At 41.8% G+C, this 19,374-nt stretch overlaps 1 protein-coding gene across 2 annotated transcripts in view; it reads right to left on the bottom strand.

Moving 5' to 3' along the window:
- The window catches only part of ARHGEF12 (Rho guanine nucleotide exchange factor 12), a 3,716,336-nt gene that overhangs the window by 271,588 nt on the left and 3,425,374 nt on the right, over positions 1–19,374 (bottom strand). For both annotated transcript variants that reach the window (XM_044081016.1, XM_044081015.1), the window contains one exon: positions 6,143–6,429. In XM_044081016.1, the coding sequence (XP_043936951.1) occupies positions 6,143–6,429 (287 nt within the window). The remainder of the gene's footprint in view (positions 1–6,142; positions 6,430–19,374) is intronic.

Genomic DNA, 19,374 nt, shown 5'->3' with positions numbered 1-19,374 from the left:
AGAATATACAGATAAGAAAGAAGTCAAAGAACTTCCTTGCCAAAGGAAAGAAAACTTATAAGCCCTCCAGAAGTTTTGGGCTGGGGGAAGGTGGGAGGGACGCAAGAATGAAGGCGAGATGGACAACAAACATAGAACGTTATGGTGAGTACATAACTTCTATATGTTATGTTGTCCTACCTCACCTTCATTCTTTCTGGTTTGGGACAGCATCCCTAGCACCACATTTCCTGGGTGGCTCATGGGAGTACATTCTTCAGGACAGTGGAACCAAAGGAGGCCCTGTCCCAGGCCAAATCTACTTTGTAATGAGTGATAAAGGTATAGGGCCTTGCCCATGTAGCAGTGACACAAATGGTGTCCAGTGATAGTCTAAGCTAGATAAGCAGATGATGTTGCTATGGCCCTTGTGGAGTGTCCCTTGACTTTAAAGGGTAGATCTCTGTTAGTAGTAGTATAGATAAGGGTGATACAGCCTGAAAGCCTGTTTGAGAGAGTGACCTTAGAAATGGGTATACCTTTTTTTGCTTCTGAAAAGGAGATAAACTGCTGATCCAATTTCCAAAAATCTTTAGTTCTGTGTAAATAAAAGTGCAGTTGTCTATGGACACCTAATTGGTGGAGCTTGTATTTTGTCCTGTTGCCATGATTAGGGAAAAACATTGGCAGCTCAATAGCTTGACTTAGATTAGCTTGAGAGCATACTTTAGGTAAAAAGGATGGATTAGTCCAAAGAGATACTCTATCTTTATGGAAGATCATATAAGGAGGTTTGACGGACAAGGCTTGTAATTCTGAGACTCTCCTTGCAGAAGTAATGGCAACCAATAAAATTGTTTTCCATGACATAAATATGAGATCACATGTTGATGCCGGCTCAAAGGGAGGCAGAGTTAGGTCTGATAGGACAAAATTCAAATCCCATGGTGATAGAGGGTCTTCAATGGGAGGTCTTAATAAACAAGTGCCTTTTAAAAACGCTTTGCACAATGTGTGTGAGACATCAAGTTAGAAGTCAAATCATCTATATGAAAACTAGAAATTGCGGCTAATTGGACTTTTATAGTAGCTGTAGCAGAACACTGATGAAACAGCCCTGCCAGGAATTCAAGAATAGAACAAATTGGGGCAGAGAAAGGACCAATATATTTTGCTGAAGCCCAGTACAAAAACCTTTTCCATTTACTGAGGAATAACTTCCTGGTTGAGGCCTTGTGTGAAGATATTAGAATACGTTTCACTGCCGGCGTGAAATTATGAAACCTGACTAAATTTGGAACTGGAGCAGCTACATTGTCAACTTGAGGGTTTGGAGGGAGGGGTGGGGTGTTCCAGACGTATGAGTCAGGAGGTCTGGAACTGGGTCCAGAACCCACGGTTTCTCATGAAGATGAGGCCAGAGAAAGGGGAACCAAATCTGACGAGCCCAGTATGGGGGTGATGAAAATTAGTTTGCTTCCCAATGAGTTGGCTTTCTGAATGACTCTGGGTATTAGAGGAAATGGGGAAAATGCATAAAGTAGTCCTGAGGGCCAATCATGAACAAGTGCGTCCTTTGGCGACTACACCTGAGGGGGGATTCATGGCAAAGTAGCTGCTGCATTTGGTATTCATGGGAGTGGCAAACAGGTTGCAGCAAGGCAGGCCCCATTTTCAGAATATCCTTTCTGCTACCTCTTGTTTTAGGAACCACTCGTGAGGCATTATTATCACCCTGTTGAGACTGTCAACTATCACTTTGGATTTCCCTGGGATATGTGTTGTTACCAGAAAACGTTGGGAAGCGGTTGTCCACTGCCATACTCTGAGTGCCTCTCGACAAAGGGCTAGGGCGTGGTTCCTCCTTGCTTGTTTATGTAACAAACCACCGACATGTTGTTTGTCTGAATTGCAATTGTCCCCAGTGGAAGAGAGTCCTGAAGTGTTTGCAACGCCACAAGCACTGCTCTCATCTCTAGGACATTGATGTGCAAATGGGCCTTGTGTTCTTGCCAAGTGCCTTGGACCGTCTCCCCCAAATAATGTCCCTCCACCCTATCTGGGAGGTGTCCATAGTCACTGTCACCATAGGCTGTTGTGGGATAAAAGGTCAACCTAACGTCACGTGACTGGAGAGAAGCCACCATCTTAGATCCTTCTTGCATGACTCTAATTCTGATCTTGTGAGACATGGGAAGTTCTTGTAATGACCACTGAGAAAAAAGGAGCCACTGAAGAATTCTCATGTGCATACGAGCTAGAGGGACCAGGAATATCACTGCTGCCATGGTTTCTAGGACTTTTAGAACTGTTTTCATCTTTACTTTGGTCTTTGGCAGAAGATTGAACATCTGTTGTCTGAGCAGAGAGACTCTTTCTGCAGGTTGCTTTGCCATCATGGAGACTGTGTCCAGATCTGCTTCTACAAAAGTAATATGCTGAGATGGCAACAAGGCAGATTTTTCTGAATTTGGCGTTATCCCCAAGTGGGAGCAAAGGTGTAGCATGGCTTCTTCTTGCCTGCTGTAGTAGATGTCTGGTAGTGGCAGTCAGAAGCCAGACGTCTAGGTATGGACACACTTGGAATCCTAGCCACCTCAAGTGAGCTGTGAATGCATTTGGTGAACACTCTGGTGGCTGTAGTGAGACCAAAGTGCAGAGCTCGAAACTGGTAATGACTGGCTCCCAGCCAGAAGCGCAAATGACTCCTTGATGGTTTGTCTATTTTGATGTGGTAGTACGCATCCTGGAGGTCTATCAAGCACATCCAATTGTCTTTCCCTAAGAAGGGAAGAATTGACTGCAGTGTCACCATCTGGAACTTGGTGGTCTTTACAGATTTGTTTAGTTTGCTGAGATCCAAGATGGGTCTCCAGTTCTCTGTTCTTTTTGGCACTAAAAGGAATCTTGAGTACGTTCCGGATCCTATTTGGTCTGCGGGGACTTTCTGGATGACTCTTTTGTCCAGCAACGTTTGAATCTCTACAGTTGCTTCTTCCCTTTGACTGGGTGGAACGTTTGGGATGTTTTAGACATTTGGGATGGGAAGGCAAAATGGTATGGAGTAACCTTTGGATATTGTGCTTTGTACCCACTTGTTTCTTGTGATCTCTTGCCAAGCTTCTGGGAACAAAGACAACCAACCCCTGACTGCCTCCAGAGGAGGGCAGGTGGGCTTCCTTTCAGGAGCACTGGAAGGGTCGGTCGCAAAAGGAATGACGGTCACCCAGGTTTTGCAGCCCCCTCTGCCAGGTGGACGGTGTCTACCATTATTACTTCACCACTCTGCTCCTGGAGAGGATTCACCTCGTACGTCTTGGAAAACTCTGTGGGATTTTCTGAACCACATTTTCCCCCTTCTGACCTTTGGGGTAGGGTCTAGAAGGTACGGAAAAACGTACTCCAATGGCACAGAGAGTTTTCCCTTCCTGCTCGCATCTGGTGAGTCTCTCTTTTACTTTGGGTCCAAAAAGTGAGGAACCATCGAAAGGGGCATTGACAAAGGTAGACTTAAAAGGTTCCATAAAGTGCCACAAGCGCACCCAGGAGTGTCTCCTTAGGGAAACTCTTGAACTAGTTGCCCTACTCGCTCCAGCCGTTGCATAAGAGATCAGTCTCATAGAGGAATTCACTAAGGAGTTTAAGGTGGATAGCTGAGAGGATACCTTATCTGAAAACCCTGCAGCTAGTGTACCTTGAAGAGTATCTCCTAACTCTTTCAGGAGATCTCTTTGAAGTCTTGTAAAGTGCACCAAGCAATTTACCGATCCAAGAGCAAAACTCGCTGATGAAAAAATACGCTTTCCATATCTGTCCATCATTCAAGACTCCTTGTTCAGTGAATGGACAGATGAGGACATTTCAGAAAGTTCCTTCTTAGTGGCTGCTGCCACCACCATAGCATCCACAGGGACGCCTTCTGTGAGAAATTCATCTGTTGGAGCTGTAATAAACTTATTTGGCCTCCGAGGGACCAGTTCCATTGCGTTTGGTGACTCCCACACCTTTTGACTAACTAGTTCCATGAGTTCGTCAAAAGGCGGAGACACCCAGGTGGCAGAAGGTTGAGATCCAAAGGCCTTCAGGTACACTGACTCCTAATCAGAAGTGTTGATGGGTTTCCAGCCACCTCTCTGTTTAAGGATTTCTAGGATATCTGCAAAGGAGATATCCTCAGAGGGCAACCATGAGGACCCTTCTGACTCCTCAAAGTCAGTGTCTGAGGTGACTGACTCGTCTGGGGAGTCCAGGTGTTTCCTCTTGCAGAGTCTCTTCTGGGGAGCCTCCTCAGAAGAGTGTAGTTCATCTGATGGGGCTCATCCCCCCTGATCCGAGGACACCTCCTTTTCCGAGGAAGCAGAGGAGACCCTTAGAGGAAAGGGGGCTGGCTCAGAAGCTGATGTAGGAGCCGAGCTAACCTGTGCCGAGGCTTCAAGAGGCAAGCTTGGAACCGAAAGGTCTTTGGTCCGAGCATCCTCTCCAGACCCGACCAGAAGGTTTTGGCTCCTAGACATCTTGGATGGCACCGAGGATGTCAGAGCAGACAATGGGTCTGAAATCCCCACAGTGGGGCTCAGCACCAAAGTGTCTACTATAGTTGGTTTTGGGCATTCTAGCTCTGATGTTCCAGACTAGCTCAGAGGAGGAATCGACGTGGATGAAAAGGTCTTTGCTGGCTCCAACACCGACTGTCTTGGAGCCAACAGGAGTTTTACCAGTGCCGGCATCTTCAGCAGTCTACGCACCACCCTATCCATATTGTCATCTGAAAGACTTAAGGAAGACCTAGAGGAAAGGGCTGGTGAGTAAGACCTCTGTAAAATGGGAGATCACAGGGGGTAGGGGAGATCGGTAACAATTCAGGTGACCGGCTGCAAATCAGAGTCTCTCCTGGCTCCAAACTCTGTGGTGGTCAGAAAAAGATGAAGAAGATCTCTTGGCAGGATTGTCAGTTTTAGCAGATGTGGACATGGACTTACTGGAGGTGCTCTGACCTCCCAAGGTTTCAGAAAAAGGAGTCTTTAGAAGTTCTCTTACGATCAGTTTGTTTTCCCTCTCTAGTAAAACCCTAGAGCTAAAGGGATGGCAGAAAGTACACGACTCTTGCAAGTGGATGGCACCAAGACAGTATACGCATATACTATGTCCATCGGTTATGGACATTTTCTGGGAGGATTTCTAGCATTTCTTAAAGCCGGATGGCTTTGTTTCCTTCTGATCCTTAGACATTTCCACAAAGTAGACAACAATGCACAACTCCCTTTTACACCAACTGAAGACGAATACCACACTTTAAGAGTATATAAATCAATCATCACTCTAAGAGGATATATAAATATATATAAATGCACACCACACACCAATATAAAACATCTGAAGATTTTCAAAAAAGTACAATAGATTTGCAGAGGAAAAGAAGGGGAAAGGAAGTAGCTTTGGCTTCTAACTTAAACGGGCGCTTGGCCCTCTAACTTAAACGGGCACAAGCTAAGCTAACTACAAGCTTAGGAGGAGGATTAGAAACAGTGAGTTGGAAGCACTTCTAACTTAAAACAGTGCCCCCATGGAAAAGTCTAACAAAACCCTAAAAACATGGGTTAGGAAGTTCAGACAGGACAGGAAGAGAAAGGCCTGATGAGAAAAGAGCGATGGTCAACCACAAATGCAATAATGGCTAAATATGCGTAAACAACATGCACACGGAAAGAGAAGTAACTCATTACAGAAGCTATATAACTAACTATATAAACAAAAAAATAGGAATAAAGACAATTTCTTTGAAAAAAATTCAACACTTAGTCACAGCCAAGATGAACAGCCTCCAATCTGTTTAGCAGCAAACGAGATCTGGGGAACTACACCAGTGCATGATGGGATAGGGATTCAGCCACAAGTCAAGTGGAAGTTTTCGAGCTTTACTATATGGCAGAGTCAGAACCGATGATCGGTTCCGAACCCAACTAGTAAGAATGAAGGTGAGATAGGACACAACATCAGTTATTAAAATGTAAAAAAAAAAATATACCGGTACATGTGAGCACCCCATTCTTCATTACCTGTTTTGCTGTTCACCACTGCCTAAGCTAACGGGATATAAACCACACAGTTGCACAACACAATTGCTTACTGAAATGGAAGAAGACAACCTTTCTGAAGAATATACCTTCAGGTGCTGAAGATCAGAATGAAGAGCCTGGATATACTGCAAAATCTGACTGCAGAAGTCCGAGGGAAACATCATCCTTTGTGAAACAGTGTAGAACTCTGATTCAGAGTTCTGAGAAAAAAGTGGATTCCTTCTGTAATGTCCAGGCTCCACTGCAGTAGTCTGATTTCTGCAGTCTGCTGTAGAGCTGCCAGGAGTGCACTCTTCGACTTGAGAAGGCAGTAGCTCATCATCAGTGCAACTCTCCCGAATCTCTTCAAAGCCCTCAAGGATCAAGAAATTCCCTGTTGGAAAGAGAAATAGTATGACCAACTCCTGTTCACATTAAAAGAATATCTATAGCAAGAACTGAGTACAAATCTGGCTTTCAGTACAGGCTGAATACAACTATTCTGAAAATGAATGTACTACATCAAATTTAGGATAATTGTAAAAATACAGATATGAAATGCAGTGTCACAAAATGGACAAACGTGGCATCTCAAACAAACTGGACTCTAAATAGGTTAGCAGTACGGAAGATATGACAAATGCATTGTATGAATCTTTCAACTTGGATTTAAATGTCACTGCCATATTAAAGAATGAATATTGAGCATTATACAATGACTGGCCATTAACACTCAAAAGCATGCACTCTGATTGGTCAGACAACCAGTATGCCCATTGTAAAATCCAGTATACAATAATAGAAAAAAGACTGTCTGCCCATACTTTCTTCTGTTAATATACAGTGGATATAAAAAGTGCATACACCCCTGTTAAAATGCCAGGTTATTGTAAAAAAATGAGACCACAATAAATAATATCAAAACTTTTCCCACCTTTAATGCAACCTATAACCTGTGCAATTCAATTGAAAAACAAACAAATCAGTTAGGGGAAAAAAATATAAAAAATAAAAAAAGTACAATAAGCTGGTTGCATACATGTACACACCCTTAAACTAATACTTTGTTGAAGCACCTTTTGATTTAATTACAGCATTCAGTCTTCTTGGGTACACACATGCCATCAATTAGAGAGACTCTGATTAACCCCTCAAAAATTCAACTGTCCTAGTAGGATTTTCCTGACATTTACTCAGTTGCCTGCTATAGCAAATGCCATGGTTCACAGACGGCTTACAAAGCATCAAGTGGATCTCATTGTTGAAAGGTCAGGAGAAGGGTACAAAAAAAATTCCACAGCACAGGATGGACCATGGAACACAGTGAAGAGAGTCATCAAAAAGTGGAGAAAATATGGAACAGTGACGTTGCAAAGAACTGGACGTCCCTCCAAAACTGATAAAAAATACTAGACAGAAAACTGGTCAGAGAGACTACCAAGAGACCTACAGCAACACTGAAGGAGCTGCAGTAATTTCTGGCAAGTACTGGTTGTGTACTACATGTGACAAATCTCCTGTATTCTCCATATGTCTGGACTATGGGGTAGGGTTGCAAGATGGAAGCCTTTTCTTACACAGAAAAACATTCAGGTCTGGCTAACATTTGCAAAACAATACATCGTCTCCTAAAAGCATGTGGGAAAATGTGTTATGGACTGATGAGACCAAGTCTTAACTTTTTGGCCACAATTCCAAAAGGTACATTTGGTGCAAAAACAACACTTTGCATCACCAAAATAAAACCATCCCCACGGTTAAGCATGGTGGTGGCAGTATCATGCCTTGGGGTTACTTTTCTTCAGCTGGAACTGGGGATTTACTCAAGGTGGAGGGAATTCTGAACAGTTCCAAATACCAGTCACTTTTGGCCCAAAACCTTCAGGCATCTTCTAGAAAGCTGAAGATGAAGAGGAATTTCACCTTTCAACATGACAATGACCCCAATCATACATCCAAGTCAACAAAAGAATGGCTTCACCAGAAGAAAATTAAAGTTTGGAATGGCCCAGCCCAGACCTAAATCTAATAGAAAATCTGTGGGGTGACCTGAAGAGGGCTGTGCACAAGAGATGTTCTTGCGGTCTGACAGATTTGGAGCGCTTTTTCAAGGAACAGTGGGCAAATATTGCCAAGTCAAAATGTGCCGACTGAATTCTGTAATTAAATCAAAAGGTGCTTCAACAAAGTATTAGTTTAAAGGTGTGCAAACTTATGCAACCAGCTTATTGTGCTTTTTTATATATTTTTTCCCCTAACAGATTTGTTTTTCTATAGAATTGTACAGGTTATAGGTCACATTAAAGGTGGGAAAAGTTTTGAAATGACTTATTGTGAAATGACTTATTGTGGTCTCATTTTTTTATATCACAAAAACCTGGCATTTTACAGCAGGGGTGTGTACACTTTTTATAGCCATTGTATGCTATGGTTCAGGTCAAGAAGTACGAAATCTGAAATCTGGACAATTTAGAGGAATGAGAGAGATGGGGGCAGAAATACAAGGACAATCAGGTACATTATGCAAAACTAAAGAAATGTACCTAATTGTCCTTGTATTTCTGCCCCATCTCTCTCGCACCTCCAAACTGTCCAGATTTCAAACTTTTTTTTTAATTAATAAAGAAAGAACAGAAATCTTCCTTTCTCTGTTGTTACCTTTCCAAACCACTGATATACTGTGCAAGTGTGGGAAAGCAACTCCTATACGCATGAACACTATATAAAAAAAGCAGCAGGATATCTAAAGAAAACAGACCACCACCACAAAGTTGTTATTCAAAGACATTATTTAAGAAAGCAAATAAATTTTACCTTAAATAATGTCATTGTATAATAGCAATAACCCATGGCTGGGTGTGGGCAATGCTGGATTTTACCCACGGAACTTGCAAGTTAATTTTTGTTTCAATATTTTAACATTTTAAGAGTAAAACAATAAGCTGAGATGTTCCGAAGTGCCAGTTTGATGAGAATAACTTATGCTGATTAACGGGCCATTCATTTATCCAGCTTAAGGACTGGTCCCAGCGAGACCGGATAAGAGGGAGTCTACTGTAATGCACAGTACTCCATTGAAATGCGAGTGCTAAAAACAAGTAAAGTCAAACATGAAACAGCTGGTTCTAATCTACTTTCTGGCAAATGGATACAAGGTATCTCTTCCAGAAACAATGTTGTGGGCCTCCAGCTCTACAACAGCTCCATAGTGCTCTGGTTCTTCTTTGTCTTCTAACTTGAGTGGCTCACTGACATCTGATGTGTACACAGTCAATGCAAATTATACTACTACAATTCATGAAAATGGACATCCATTTGCTTTATTAGTGAAAATCATCATGCTATATTATACTTGACTCTCTCAAATGGAAAACACTTGTTTTAGGACCTTAAGATGGTCTGTACAGCATGAAATAGGGCATATGCTTTGTGGCAGTTGACACCATGCTTGTGTTGCATCTTAAACTTGAAGGGTTGAAGAACAAAGTCCAAATACATAGTTATACATTGACTAACTTCTATTGCTGGAGCAAATGTAAGGACTTGTGGTGACTGGTAAGAATGAATTCCCCATCTAGCACATTAGAGATCCACATGCACATATTATAACAAGTACTCATATTCAGTAGCAGAAAAGTAGAAAGTTGGCTAGAATAGAGGAAAAATTAAGTATCCAAAAGTATGACGCTCTCCAACCAGTCTCTGGGACAATACTGAACCCAGGACCACATCTGATGTATTAAGAGTACACTATGAAGCACTTAGTAAAATCAGGGGATGTTAGCACGAGTTCAGCGCACAAGATGTTTTTTAGCTGCTGAAAGGCAGCATCTGAATCTCTAGTCCAGTTCCTCTTTGTGGGCATTCAATCTCAGTCCTCATAGTATGGGGGTATGAATTTTCTAGAATATCCAGCCATGTCCAAAAATAAGTCTTAACCAGCTTTCTTTGTCTGTGGACAGGGCAGTCCCTTACTACCTCTACTTCTTACTCCAGGTGTGATAATCCCTCCCCATATCTCACAGCCCACGTATCTTAGCTCTATCATGTCAGTTTTACTTTTAGCAGCATTACCTCTAAGCATTTGCTTGTTTAAAAAAAGTTCAAGATAGCCTGTACATTTGGAAGCTGAGAACCTCAGCATCCAGAATGCTCACTACATTATATAAATATCTAAATATGCCATGAGGAAAGGGGTGGGAGTTTTAAGTACACTATTAATGATTATAAGGCCAAGTGGGAGGAATTTGCATTGAAACAGACCATCCAGAGTCAAACAAGCAATGTTTGTTTGTTTACTTATTTATCTGTCTTTGTTTACCAGGAAAGTCCGACTGGGTAATACCCATTTTCAGCGGTGGCCCAGGAAGAAAAGCTCCATTTGCTTACACTGCATTATACTAAGTTCCAGTCAACCACAGTCTCGTTATATTTCTAGTTACATTTATACACAAACAATATTTACATTTATACATATACATTCTCAGATTTTACAAAGGTGGAAGTTACTAAACAGGAAGCACATGTGCAACTTAGTGGACTGCACAGGCAGCAGTTATGTATAAAAACTGTCTTGTCATTTCAGTAAGAGGTTGAGAATATTATGTTTAAAAAGAGTATTTGAATAGTATTGTAGAGTGAAAATGTTGTAACCCTGTGATGAGCATGTACAGGACCAAGATTGGTTAAAATGTTGTTTAAGCAGTGGTTTAAAACTACTGAGTTTGTCAGAAAGTTTTATTTGCATGGGGATACTATTCCACAGTTTAGCAACACACTGGGAGTAGAGTGAGTATCCTGCAACATTATTTGACTTATTTGTAAATAATAAGAATGTTACTAGAATGGAGGCCCCTTGCTAGACAGTAGGGCATTTTTCTGGATGATGAATGAGTTTGTGTGGTGTAGTCAGTTGTGAATATGTTAAGACATTTGTGCAGTTCAGGTCAGTTTAGTTGTTTTAAGCTAAGACAATGGTGGGTCTTATGAGGGAGACTGGTGGCAGATTTAGCTATTTTATTGCAGCAGAAAGCAAGTTTCTTTCTTTGAGTATTGTTTATGTTTGTTAGGATAGGAGCGGCGTATAAGAGAGTCAGCATTAAGAAGGAGATGGCTAGAGTTTTTCTTGCAATATCTGTAAGGAATCCATTGATTCTATAAAGGGAGCCTAGTGTAGGTTTAATGGTATGCAGTATATGCTGGTCATGTTTGAGATTGCCATCTATTGTAATGCCTAGAAGTTACTGTGAGTTACAGTTTCAAGGACAATATTATTTGCTGACTTCATGGTAGAAGATTGCTTTTGATTTTGTCAACTTTTTGAGGTGAAAAGTATTAACTTAGTTTTCTTGGGATTGAGTAGGAGATTTGAGTCTATGAGCCAGGTTTCGAGAGAGGAGAAAAATTTGGGGGTAACATCTTGGAGCTTATTTACTGCTGAGGCTGTACATATTAATGTTGAGTCATCTGCATACTGAACTAAATCAGCATGGGGAGTGAAGGTATGGAGGTCATCAATAAATACATTAAATAGTAGAGGACCCAGGATAGGGTCACCTGTAGTAACCTGTTGAAAGGATGAGTAGGTTTGCTGCCATTTAACAGCATGTTGCCCACCAGATACGTAACTAAGAAACCACAAGTCCTAATGAGGAGAGTTGAACGAGCAGTTTCTGGTGCAAGGCCGTATCAAATGACTTTGACAAGTCTAAGAATATGGTGGACACAAGCAGACAATCATTTCTACACTTATTGTTTTCAGTCAGGAGAATCTGTCAGTAGCCTTTAACTAAATTTAGGGCAGTTAAGAAGTTAGTCCTCACAAGACTTCCAAGATGGCTGCACAATGAACAGCTTAAATTCAGCTTTCCCAGTATGAAAAAAAGAAAATGAGAGATGAGGGCCAGTAACTCTACCAGTTTTGGTATATTCAGTTACCGGCTAGTAAATGCACAGCCTGGATGCCAACAAAGAAGAAACCTAAAGAGCCTGAAAGAAAATCAACTAGAAAAGGCAAAGAGAAAACTTTGACTGGAAGAATCCTGCAGCTGTTTAGCAATGAGTAGTTCAAGGTCCAGCTTTGGTGGAAGTGGCTTCTATTAATCCAGAGTTAAAAAAATAAATGTGCTCAGAGCTGATTAAAATAAAACATTGAGGAAGTATAAAAACTCAAATAAAAAAAGGCTGGAAAAAATAGAAGAAGCTTTAAACAACTATTCTCATAAACTGCTAAAACTGCAAAACCAGCGGTCAAAATGAAGAACAGGATGGCTGAATACGAGACTGCTCAAGAAGAGTGGTTTCAAAAAATGGTAGAGTTAGAGAACAGAGCACACATTGAAAATTACATTTTCTGCTGTATCAAAGAAACTGGAAGGAAGTGACAGTATGAATTTTAAGAAAGCACAAATAAGCAACTGGACTGAATTTGTTAACTGAAATAGCACATTATGTGTATGCTTCAACCTTAGCCATGAGAAAGCAGCTAAGGCCTGTATTAGTAAAGATGTAAGCATATCAGCATAAAAACGTGATCCTGACAAAATTGCAGAAAGGCAAATTATTAAAAATTGGAGACAGTAAAGTGTTCGTGGAAGATGATTACTCACTGCACACCAGAAAGAGAAGAAGAAAATATATCCAAACAATAGGGGAATGTCAAGAGACAGGTGTGAGATTCAAGCTGCTGCACCCACCTGTCTTCAGAATATTTTTTTCTGGAAGATCAAAATCATTTTATGTCCAACAAAGTGAGCCATCAAACAGAAGGGGACTCTGCTTCTCATTCTTCTGTTATCTTTCCAATGTTCCAAAGCAAATGCTTGAGAGATGGAGAAAAAAGGCACAGGAGTTTACTAGTAGAATCAGGAGTACCTTGTACTTCAACCACAGTCTGTGACTGGGAGACGGTGATGAAAAGGAAGAAGACCAACAACACTGAAATTAATGAAGAAATGTGACTAAGTATCCATCACATTTATAAAACACAGCACTACAAGAAAAAGTGGAAAGACTGGACATTTGCTGACTTTGTTAAACTTGTGGAGGACTGAAAAGTGTATCCCCTACTTCATGCCATAATGTTTGGAAGGACACTGAAAGGAAGGGGGAAAAAGAAACTGAGTGAAACAGATTTTGTTCTTAACTGTATTTGTATAAAATATTTTATTACATAAATTGCATGTTATATAATAAAAGCATTTTCAGTTATTGTTGTATGTGATAAAGATACTAAAATAAACAATTTTTTTAGATGTAAGAAATCTAGGCATTACAATGTAAAGAGAAGGAAGGCTGGACAAAAGAAACCAAGACAAAACTTTGCAGTGTGGAGGGTGTGAAGTTCACTCCTTGAAATATGTTATGCTCCTAGTTCACCAATAATAAAACTAATAAAAATCCAACTGTAAAGCATGTACTACAAAATAATAAAACAGAAAAAAGTAGGTAGTCCACAGTTGAGTTAAAAATGGAAAATCCTTTACTGAAACACACAAACAAACCATCCTAGTTCAGTACAATGCAAAGCATTAAAGACATTCATTATTTATATATAATCAGGTTATTTGGAGCAAGGAAGTGGTTTACAGAGGGTGGTTCGGATAAAAGCAATAAAAGCATTAAACTCATTCCTTTAACCAAGTCCTCCTTCCCTCTTAACACCATAGTGTAAACAGACTAATGCTTAAATTAACAGACTGTAATCTTGGGTTGATGAGGGGATGGGGTATAAAAGTGTACAGATTAAAAATATGCTGAGTTGATATGTTTTCTCTTAATTTTGCATAGGTGAACATCTGGATTAACGCTCTTCACTTCATCTAATAAGCTTAAACTGTAAGATAATTAATAACAGAACACTGAATGTAACAAAACGTTTTCTTTTAGCAAGTAAATGTTTGATCTGAGTTGAGAACTCTGAAGCTGAGGTCATCTGCCCATTTTGTTCTTATGTTTCCATGCAGACACGGTGACTCACACATGGGCAGGCAGTGAAAGCAAGAGCATTCTTTAAGGTTAAAAGTTAATGTTTTCTGAAAGCATACAAGCTGTTTTTGAAATCTGACAGGGGAATTAAGACAAGAACAGAAAGTCATTAGTAGAATTAGGAGTACAGGCTGTGACATACGCCTTAGCATAGATGAGCTTAATTTTAGGTTCATTAATGCCTGTGCGTACACCTGATGATTTGGGGAAACTGCTCCTATCAAGAGGGTTAAACTTCATTATCTGAAAATGTGCATAGTGCTGTGTGTTTTTTTAAGTTACTAGGTTATCGGGGTCTTTTGAGGGTTTTTAGTATATCAAAAAAGTCTTGTAAAATGTGACAGATTCAAATGTAGAGGACCAGAAACAAAGTACAGTTTTGTACCTACCATAAATGTAGATGTCCGAACTGGATAGCATCTGCAGTCATAACAAATGGGTTGTCCTGTCGTCAGGCAGCCCTTCGGTCGTCCGGATTCCAAAGTCTGGGTCCGGCTTCGGCTGATGTCGCACTTCACCCGACGTCATCTCTGCTGGTCTTCGGGTATAAAGGCATCAGCCGACGCCATTTTCCTCAGTGTTTCTTGCCCCAGATGCCAGTTGCCCTCTATGAAGGCTAAATTTTGGAGAAATGCCAATGTTTCCAAAAAAGTAGAAGGAAAACACAAAAAATAAGCATGTATGTACATATATACAAACAAATACACCATAAGAGACTCCCCAGCTAGCTATTAGGAGGGTAAATACCCTAGGAGTACCACAGAGGGGAAGGAGGGAGGGTAATCCTGACTGCAGATGCTATCCAGTTCGGACATCTACATTTATGGTAGGTACAAAACTGTACTATGTCCTTCATGGATGCATCTGCAGTCATAACAAATGGGTAGAATACCATAGCCAAACTAGGGGAGGAGGAAGAAAAATTATGGTGTGGTTAGGATCCCTTGCAGTACAGCAGTGGCAAACCCTGCTCAGGATCTAGAATATAGAGGTAAATTATAATGCTTGTCAAATGTATGCACGGAGGTCCAAGTAGCCGCCTCAATAATGTCCTTGGTTGCCACTCCTCGTAAGAAAGCTGTGGTAGTGGCTGTAGCCCTTGTAGAGTGAGGCCTTATGTTCTGTGGAATTGGTTTTCCATGGTAGGAGTAACAGAATCTTATGCAATTTCCTATCCATTTGGAGATTGTCTGTTTGGAAATTGCTTTTCCTTCCCTTCCTGTTGCATAGGCTACAAAAAGCTGGTCAGTTTTTCTGTTACTTTTGGTTCTGTCCAGGTAGTAGCGTAACTGTCTATGTACATCCAAGGTATGCAGCATTCTTTCCCTCTGTTTTGTGGATTGGGAAAGAAGGTAGGTAGGTGGATTGCCTGGTTTAAAGACACTCTGGATACCACCTTAGGCATAAATGTAGGATTAGTTCTCATGGACACCCTATCTTGATGGAAGATTAGGAAGGGTTGCATTGCCATTAAGGCCTGTAGTTCGAAACCCTCCTTGCTGAGGTAATTGCCAGTAGGAAAGCAGTTTTCCATGACAGGTGTTGTAGATCTGCTGTTGCTGCTGGTTCAAACGGAGGGAGTGTCAACTTTTCTAGCACAAAGTTCAAGTCCCATGCTGGTAATGGTGGTTTCCTAGGAGGTTTTACATTCTTGATCCCTCTGAGGAACTGCCTGAGTAGAGGATGTGAAAAGACAGGTGGATCAAAGCTGTATTCTGCTGAAATAGCTGATGCATGTATCTTGATGGAGGAATAGGACAGGCCTGTATGTAGAAGCTCTGCCAAGTACTCCAGAATGTTAGCAATATCTATGTTCGACACATCTTTTCCTCTTTCAGTACTCCAAATGACAAACCTTTTCCATTTTCCTGCATAGTTCCTTCTTGTTGAAGGTCTGCGGGCTTCAAGGATAATGTCTTTAACCCTTTGGGAAAGATCTGGGTTAGTTGCTGCTATGTGATGTTCCAGGCAGTCAGTTGCAGGGTTTTTAGGTTTGGATGCATGATGTTGTAGTTGTTCTGAGTTAACATCAAAGGCATCAGGGGTATTGACCACATTTTCTCCCGAGACATGCTCCTCAGCAATGGGTACCAGTGTTGTCTTGGCCAGTTCGGAGCTATCAGGATTATCCTTGGACGTTCCTCTTTGATTTTCAGTAGTACCTTGTGCATCAAGGGAAGAGGTGGAAATGCATATGCTGTCAGGCCTTTCCAGCTGAAGGATAGAGAGTCCACCTTCCATGCAAGTGGGTGGAATGTCCTTGTGCAGAATTTTTGAGCTGGTGATTGAGTGGGGAAGCGAATAGATCTATTTGTGGCATTCCCCATTTCTTTGTGATGGCCTTGAAGATGTCGGGGTGTAGCATCCATTCGTGAGCATCCGAGGTGGTTCTGCTTAACATGTCTGCTAGGGTGTTCTCTTTTCCCGGTACAAATATTGCCTGTAACTGGATGTTGTAGCTGAGAGCCAGATTCCAAAGGTCCAAAGTCATTCTGCATAGGGGGTATGAATGAGTGCCTCCCTGTTTGTTGATGTACCACATGACTGTGGTGTTGTCTGTCCTTATCATCAAATGGCCTTCTTTGAGGAATGGTCTGAATTTTTGGATTGCCAGTTTTACTGCCAGCATTTCTTTTTGGTTTATGTGCAGGTGCAGTTGGTCCTGAGTCCACAATCCTTGTATGCATTTGTCCAGCATGTGCGCCCCCCATCCTAGGTCTGAGGCGTCCGTTGTGATGGTTTGGCTTGCTCGAAAGTTGTGGAAGGGTAAGCCTGGGTTTGACTGGCATGTTTGAGCCACCATAGGAACTCCTGTTTTAGGCATGGGATTAGTGGTATTTCTGTTTCTAAGCTGTGCCTGTGTTGAGACCATAAATTCTTTAGGTACCACTGTAGCTTTCTCATATGTAGTCTGGCATGTGGGACCAAGATTATGCATGATGCCATGAAGCCCAAGGCCTGCAGAACTTTTCTTGCTGTTAGTTTGTTCTGCTTTGTTAATGCCAAGAAGTAAAGAGGGAGCTCTTTTGTTTTCTGCAGTTAGGAATGCCATTTGTTTTACTGTGTCCAATTCGCCCAAGAATGTTCTTGTTTGGGATGGTATCAGCCTTGACTTTTGTAAATTGACTGTGTATCCCAGGGCTTGTAGCAAGTAAATGACCCTTTGTAAATCTGTTGTCAGCTTGCTTTTGTTGTCCGCTTGTAACAGGCAGTCGTCCAGGTATGGATAAATTTGGATTCCCTGTACTCTGCAGTGAGCGATTACTGATGCCAGGCATTTTGTGAATACTCTGGGTGCAGTAGATAAGCCAAAGGGCAATGCTGAGAATTGATAATGCTCTGATCCTGCAAGAAATCTGAGGTATCTTCTGCAATTTGGTCGAATGGGGACGTGCAGGTATGCCTCCTTGAGATCTAGAGTTACCAGCCAACACTCCTTGCCCAGCATGGGAAGAAGTTGCTGTAGGGTCAGCATTTTGAATTTTGGGACAATGATGTATGTGTTTAAGATGGACAGGTCGAGAATAGGTCTCCAACTTTTCTCTTTTCTTGGTACTAGGAAGAGTCTGGAGTAGAATCCTTTGCCCTGTTCTGTTATTGGTACTCTTTCCACAGCTCTCATCTTTGTTAATTCCGTTATCTGCTGCAGAGCTTCTATTTTTTGATTTGGAGGCAGGTTTGGCATTCCTCTTTTACTGGTAAGGTGTGGAAGTGGAAGCGGTAGCCTTGGTCTATGGTTTGCAAAATCCACTTGTCTTTTGTGATATAGTGCCAATTTTTCGAAAATAAGGCTAACTTTCCGCCTAATGGTGCTGCTATTTGCTCCCTGGTAGGCGGATTTAGAGCCAAGTCACTGTGATTGTCCTGTTGCAGTGGCAGTGGTTGTGTCTGTGCCTCGGTTATTGCCTTGCCACTGTCGTCCTCTGTAGGCACCTCCTCTGGATTGATTTCTGCCTCTAGAGCGTCTATTCCTGCCCCTTTGGGATCTTGTGGAGTCAGGAAAGGGCCAATTTTTGGCAGGCCAGTTCCTGCTAAACCTTGGGGGCTGAACCTGTAAGAAATCTTTAACTGTTTGTACAGATTTTGCCTTTTCTTCCATTTTCTTCATTACCTGCTGGGCAGGTGTACCAAATAGACTGGCCTTATCCATAGGAGCATCTAATAGCTTTGCTTTAACATGATCCGGTAAGACCTGTTCTTTCAACCATGCATGCCTTCTTATCACTGTGCCAGTCATGGCTGATCTAAATGAAGCCTCCAGTGCATCATAGCCACATTTTAAGGAATGGTTACTAACCTGTTGGATGTTATTCACCATTTCTAATACATATTTCTTATCTAAAGATTCATCAGAGGACAGTTTTTAGTTAACTGATCAAGCATAAACTCTTGGTATTGGATCATGTGAAACTGACAGTTTAAAGCTCTAGCTGAGAGAGTAGCAGAGGTGTAAACTTTTTTTCCCCCATCTCTCTAAGGACCTGGATTCCCTTTCAGAAGGAATAGGGTTTTTTGCTGTGGTCGAGGCTACTGCCTTAGGCCCCTGGGAAATAGTTTCGGGGTCTGCAAGTGGGGCCTTGTATAGGTGGTGATGAGTGTCTGGCACCCTGTAAAATCTATCTGGTTTGGCAGGGGCTGGAGGTAAGGAATCAGGAGCAGTGCAGACATCATTAAATGCATCATCCATAACAGGCAGAACAGGAGGTATAGCTAAGGGCCTATGCTGTGGTAAGTGCAGAAAAGTCCTAAGCCTTTTTCTTGAATCTGAGAAATCTTGTCCCTGCCATTGGAATTGTTCTCTCATGGCATGTAAGGTTTCCCCAAAGGAAAATTCCTCTGGTGGAGAGGCAGCTGGAATGGATTCTTCAGCATCGGAGTCTTCATAAGTAGAAAAAGGATCCTCTGGCTGGTCTGTAATGTCTGAGTCATCCGCAGAATCATCAGAGGACACTGGCTCGGGGGGCTCTGCTCTAGGTCTCTTTTCTGGGGGCTGAGAGTCCCTGTCTGGGTGAGATTGGGATCCCCTAATCAACGATATTAAATCTTCTGTCAGAGTAAGCATTTGTGAACTAGAAGTGGGCCTGTGTGAGGGGGGTTTAACAGGCACTGATTTAGCAGATTTGGCTGCTTTAGCCCTGGCAAAGGATTGATAGACATGGCTGCAGGGGGTCTAGCAGCACCACGTGCTGGGGTAGAGACATCCAAAGGGATGGTGTCTGATAAATCACTAGAAACCACAGTTGTAGGCAAAATTTCTGAGGCCGAATTCAGGTAAGGTAGCAGGAGCCTCAGTAGTAGTCATGGATTCGGCTGAAGATTGACCAGTTTCACTCGTGGCTTGATTAACCGTGGT

This window comes from Protopterus annectens, chromosome 8.part0, assembly GCF_019279795.1.
Source record: "Protopterus annectens isolate FY-2018-M chromosome 8.part0, PAN1.0, whole genome shotgun sequence".
NCBI lineage: Eukaryota > Metazoa > Chordata > Ceratodontiformes > Protopteridae > Protopterus > Protopterus annectens.
The sequence above is the reverse complement of the archived record's forward strand: the minus strand, read 5'-3'. Positions and strand labels throughout refer to the sequence as shown.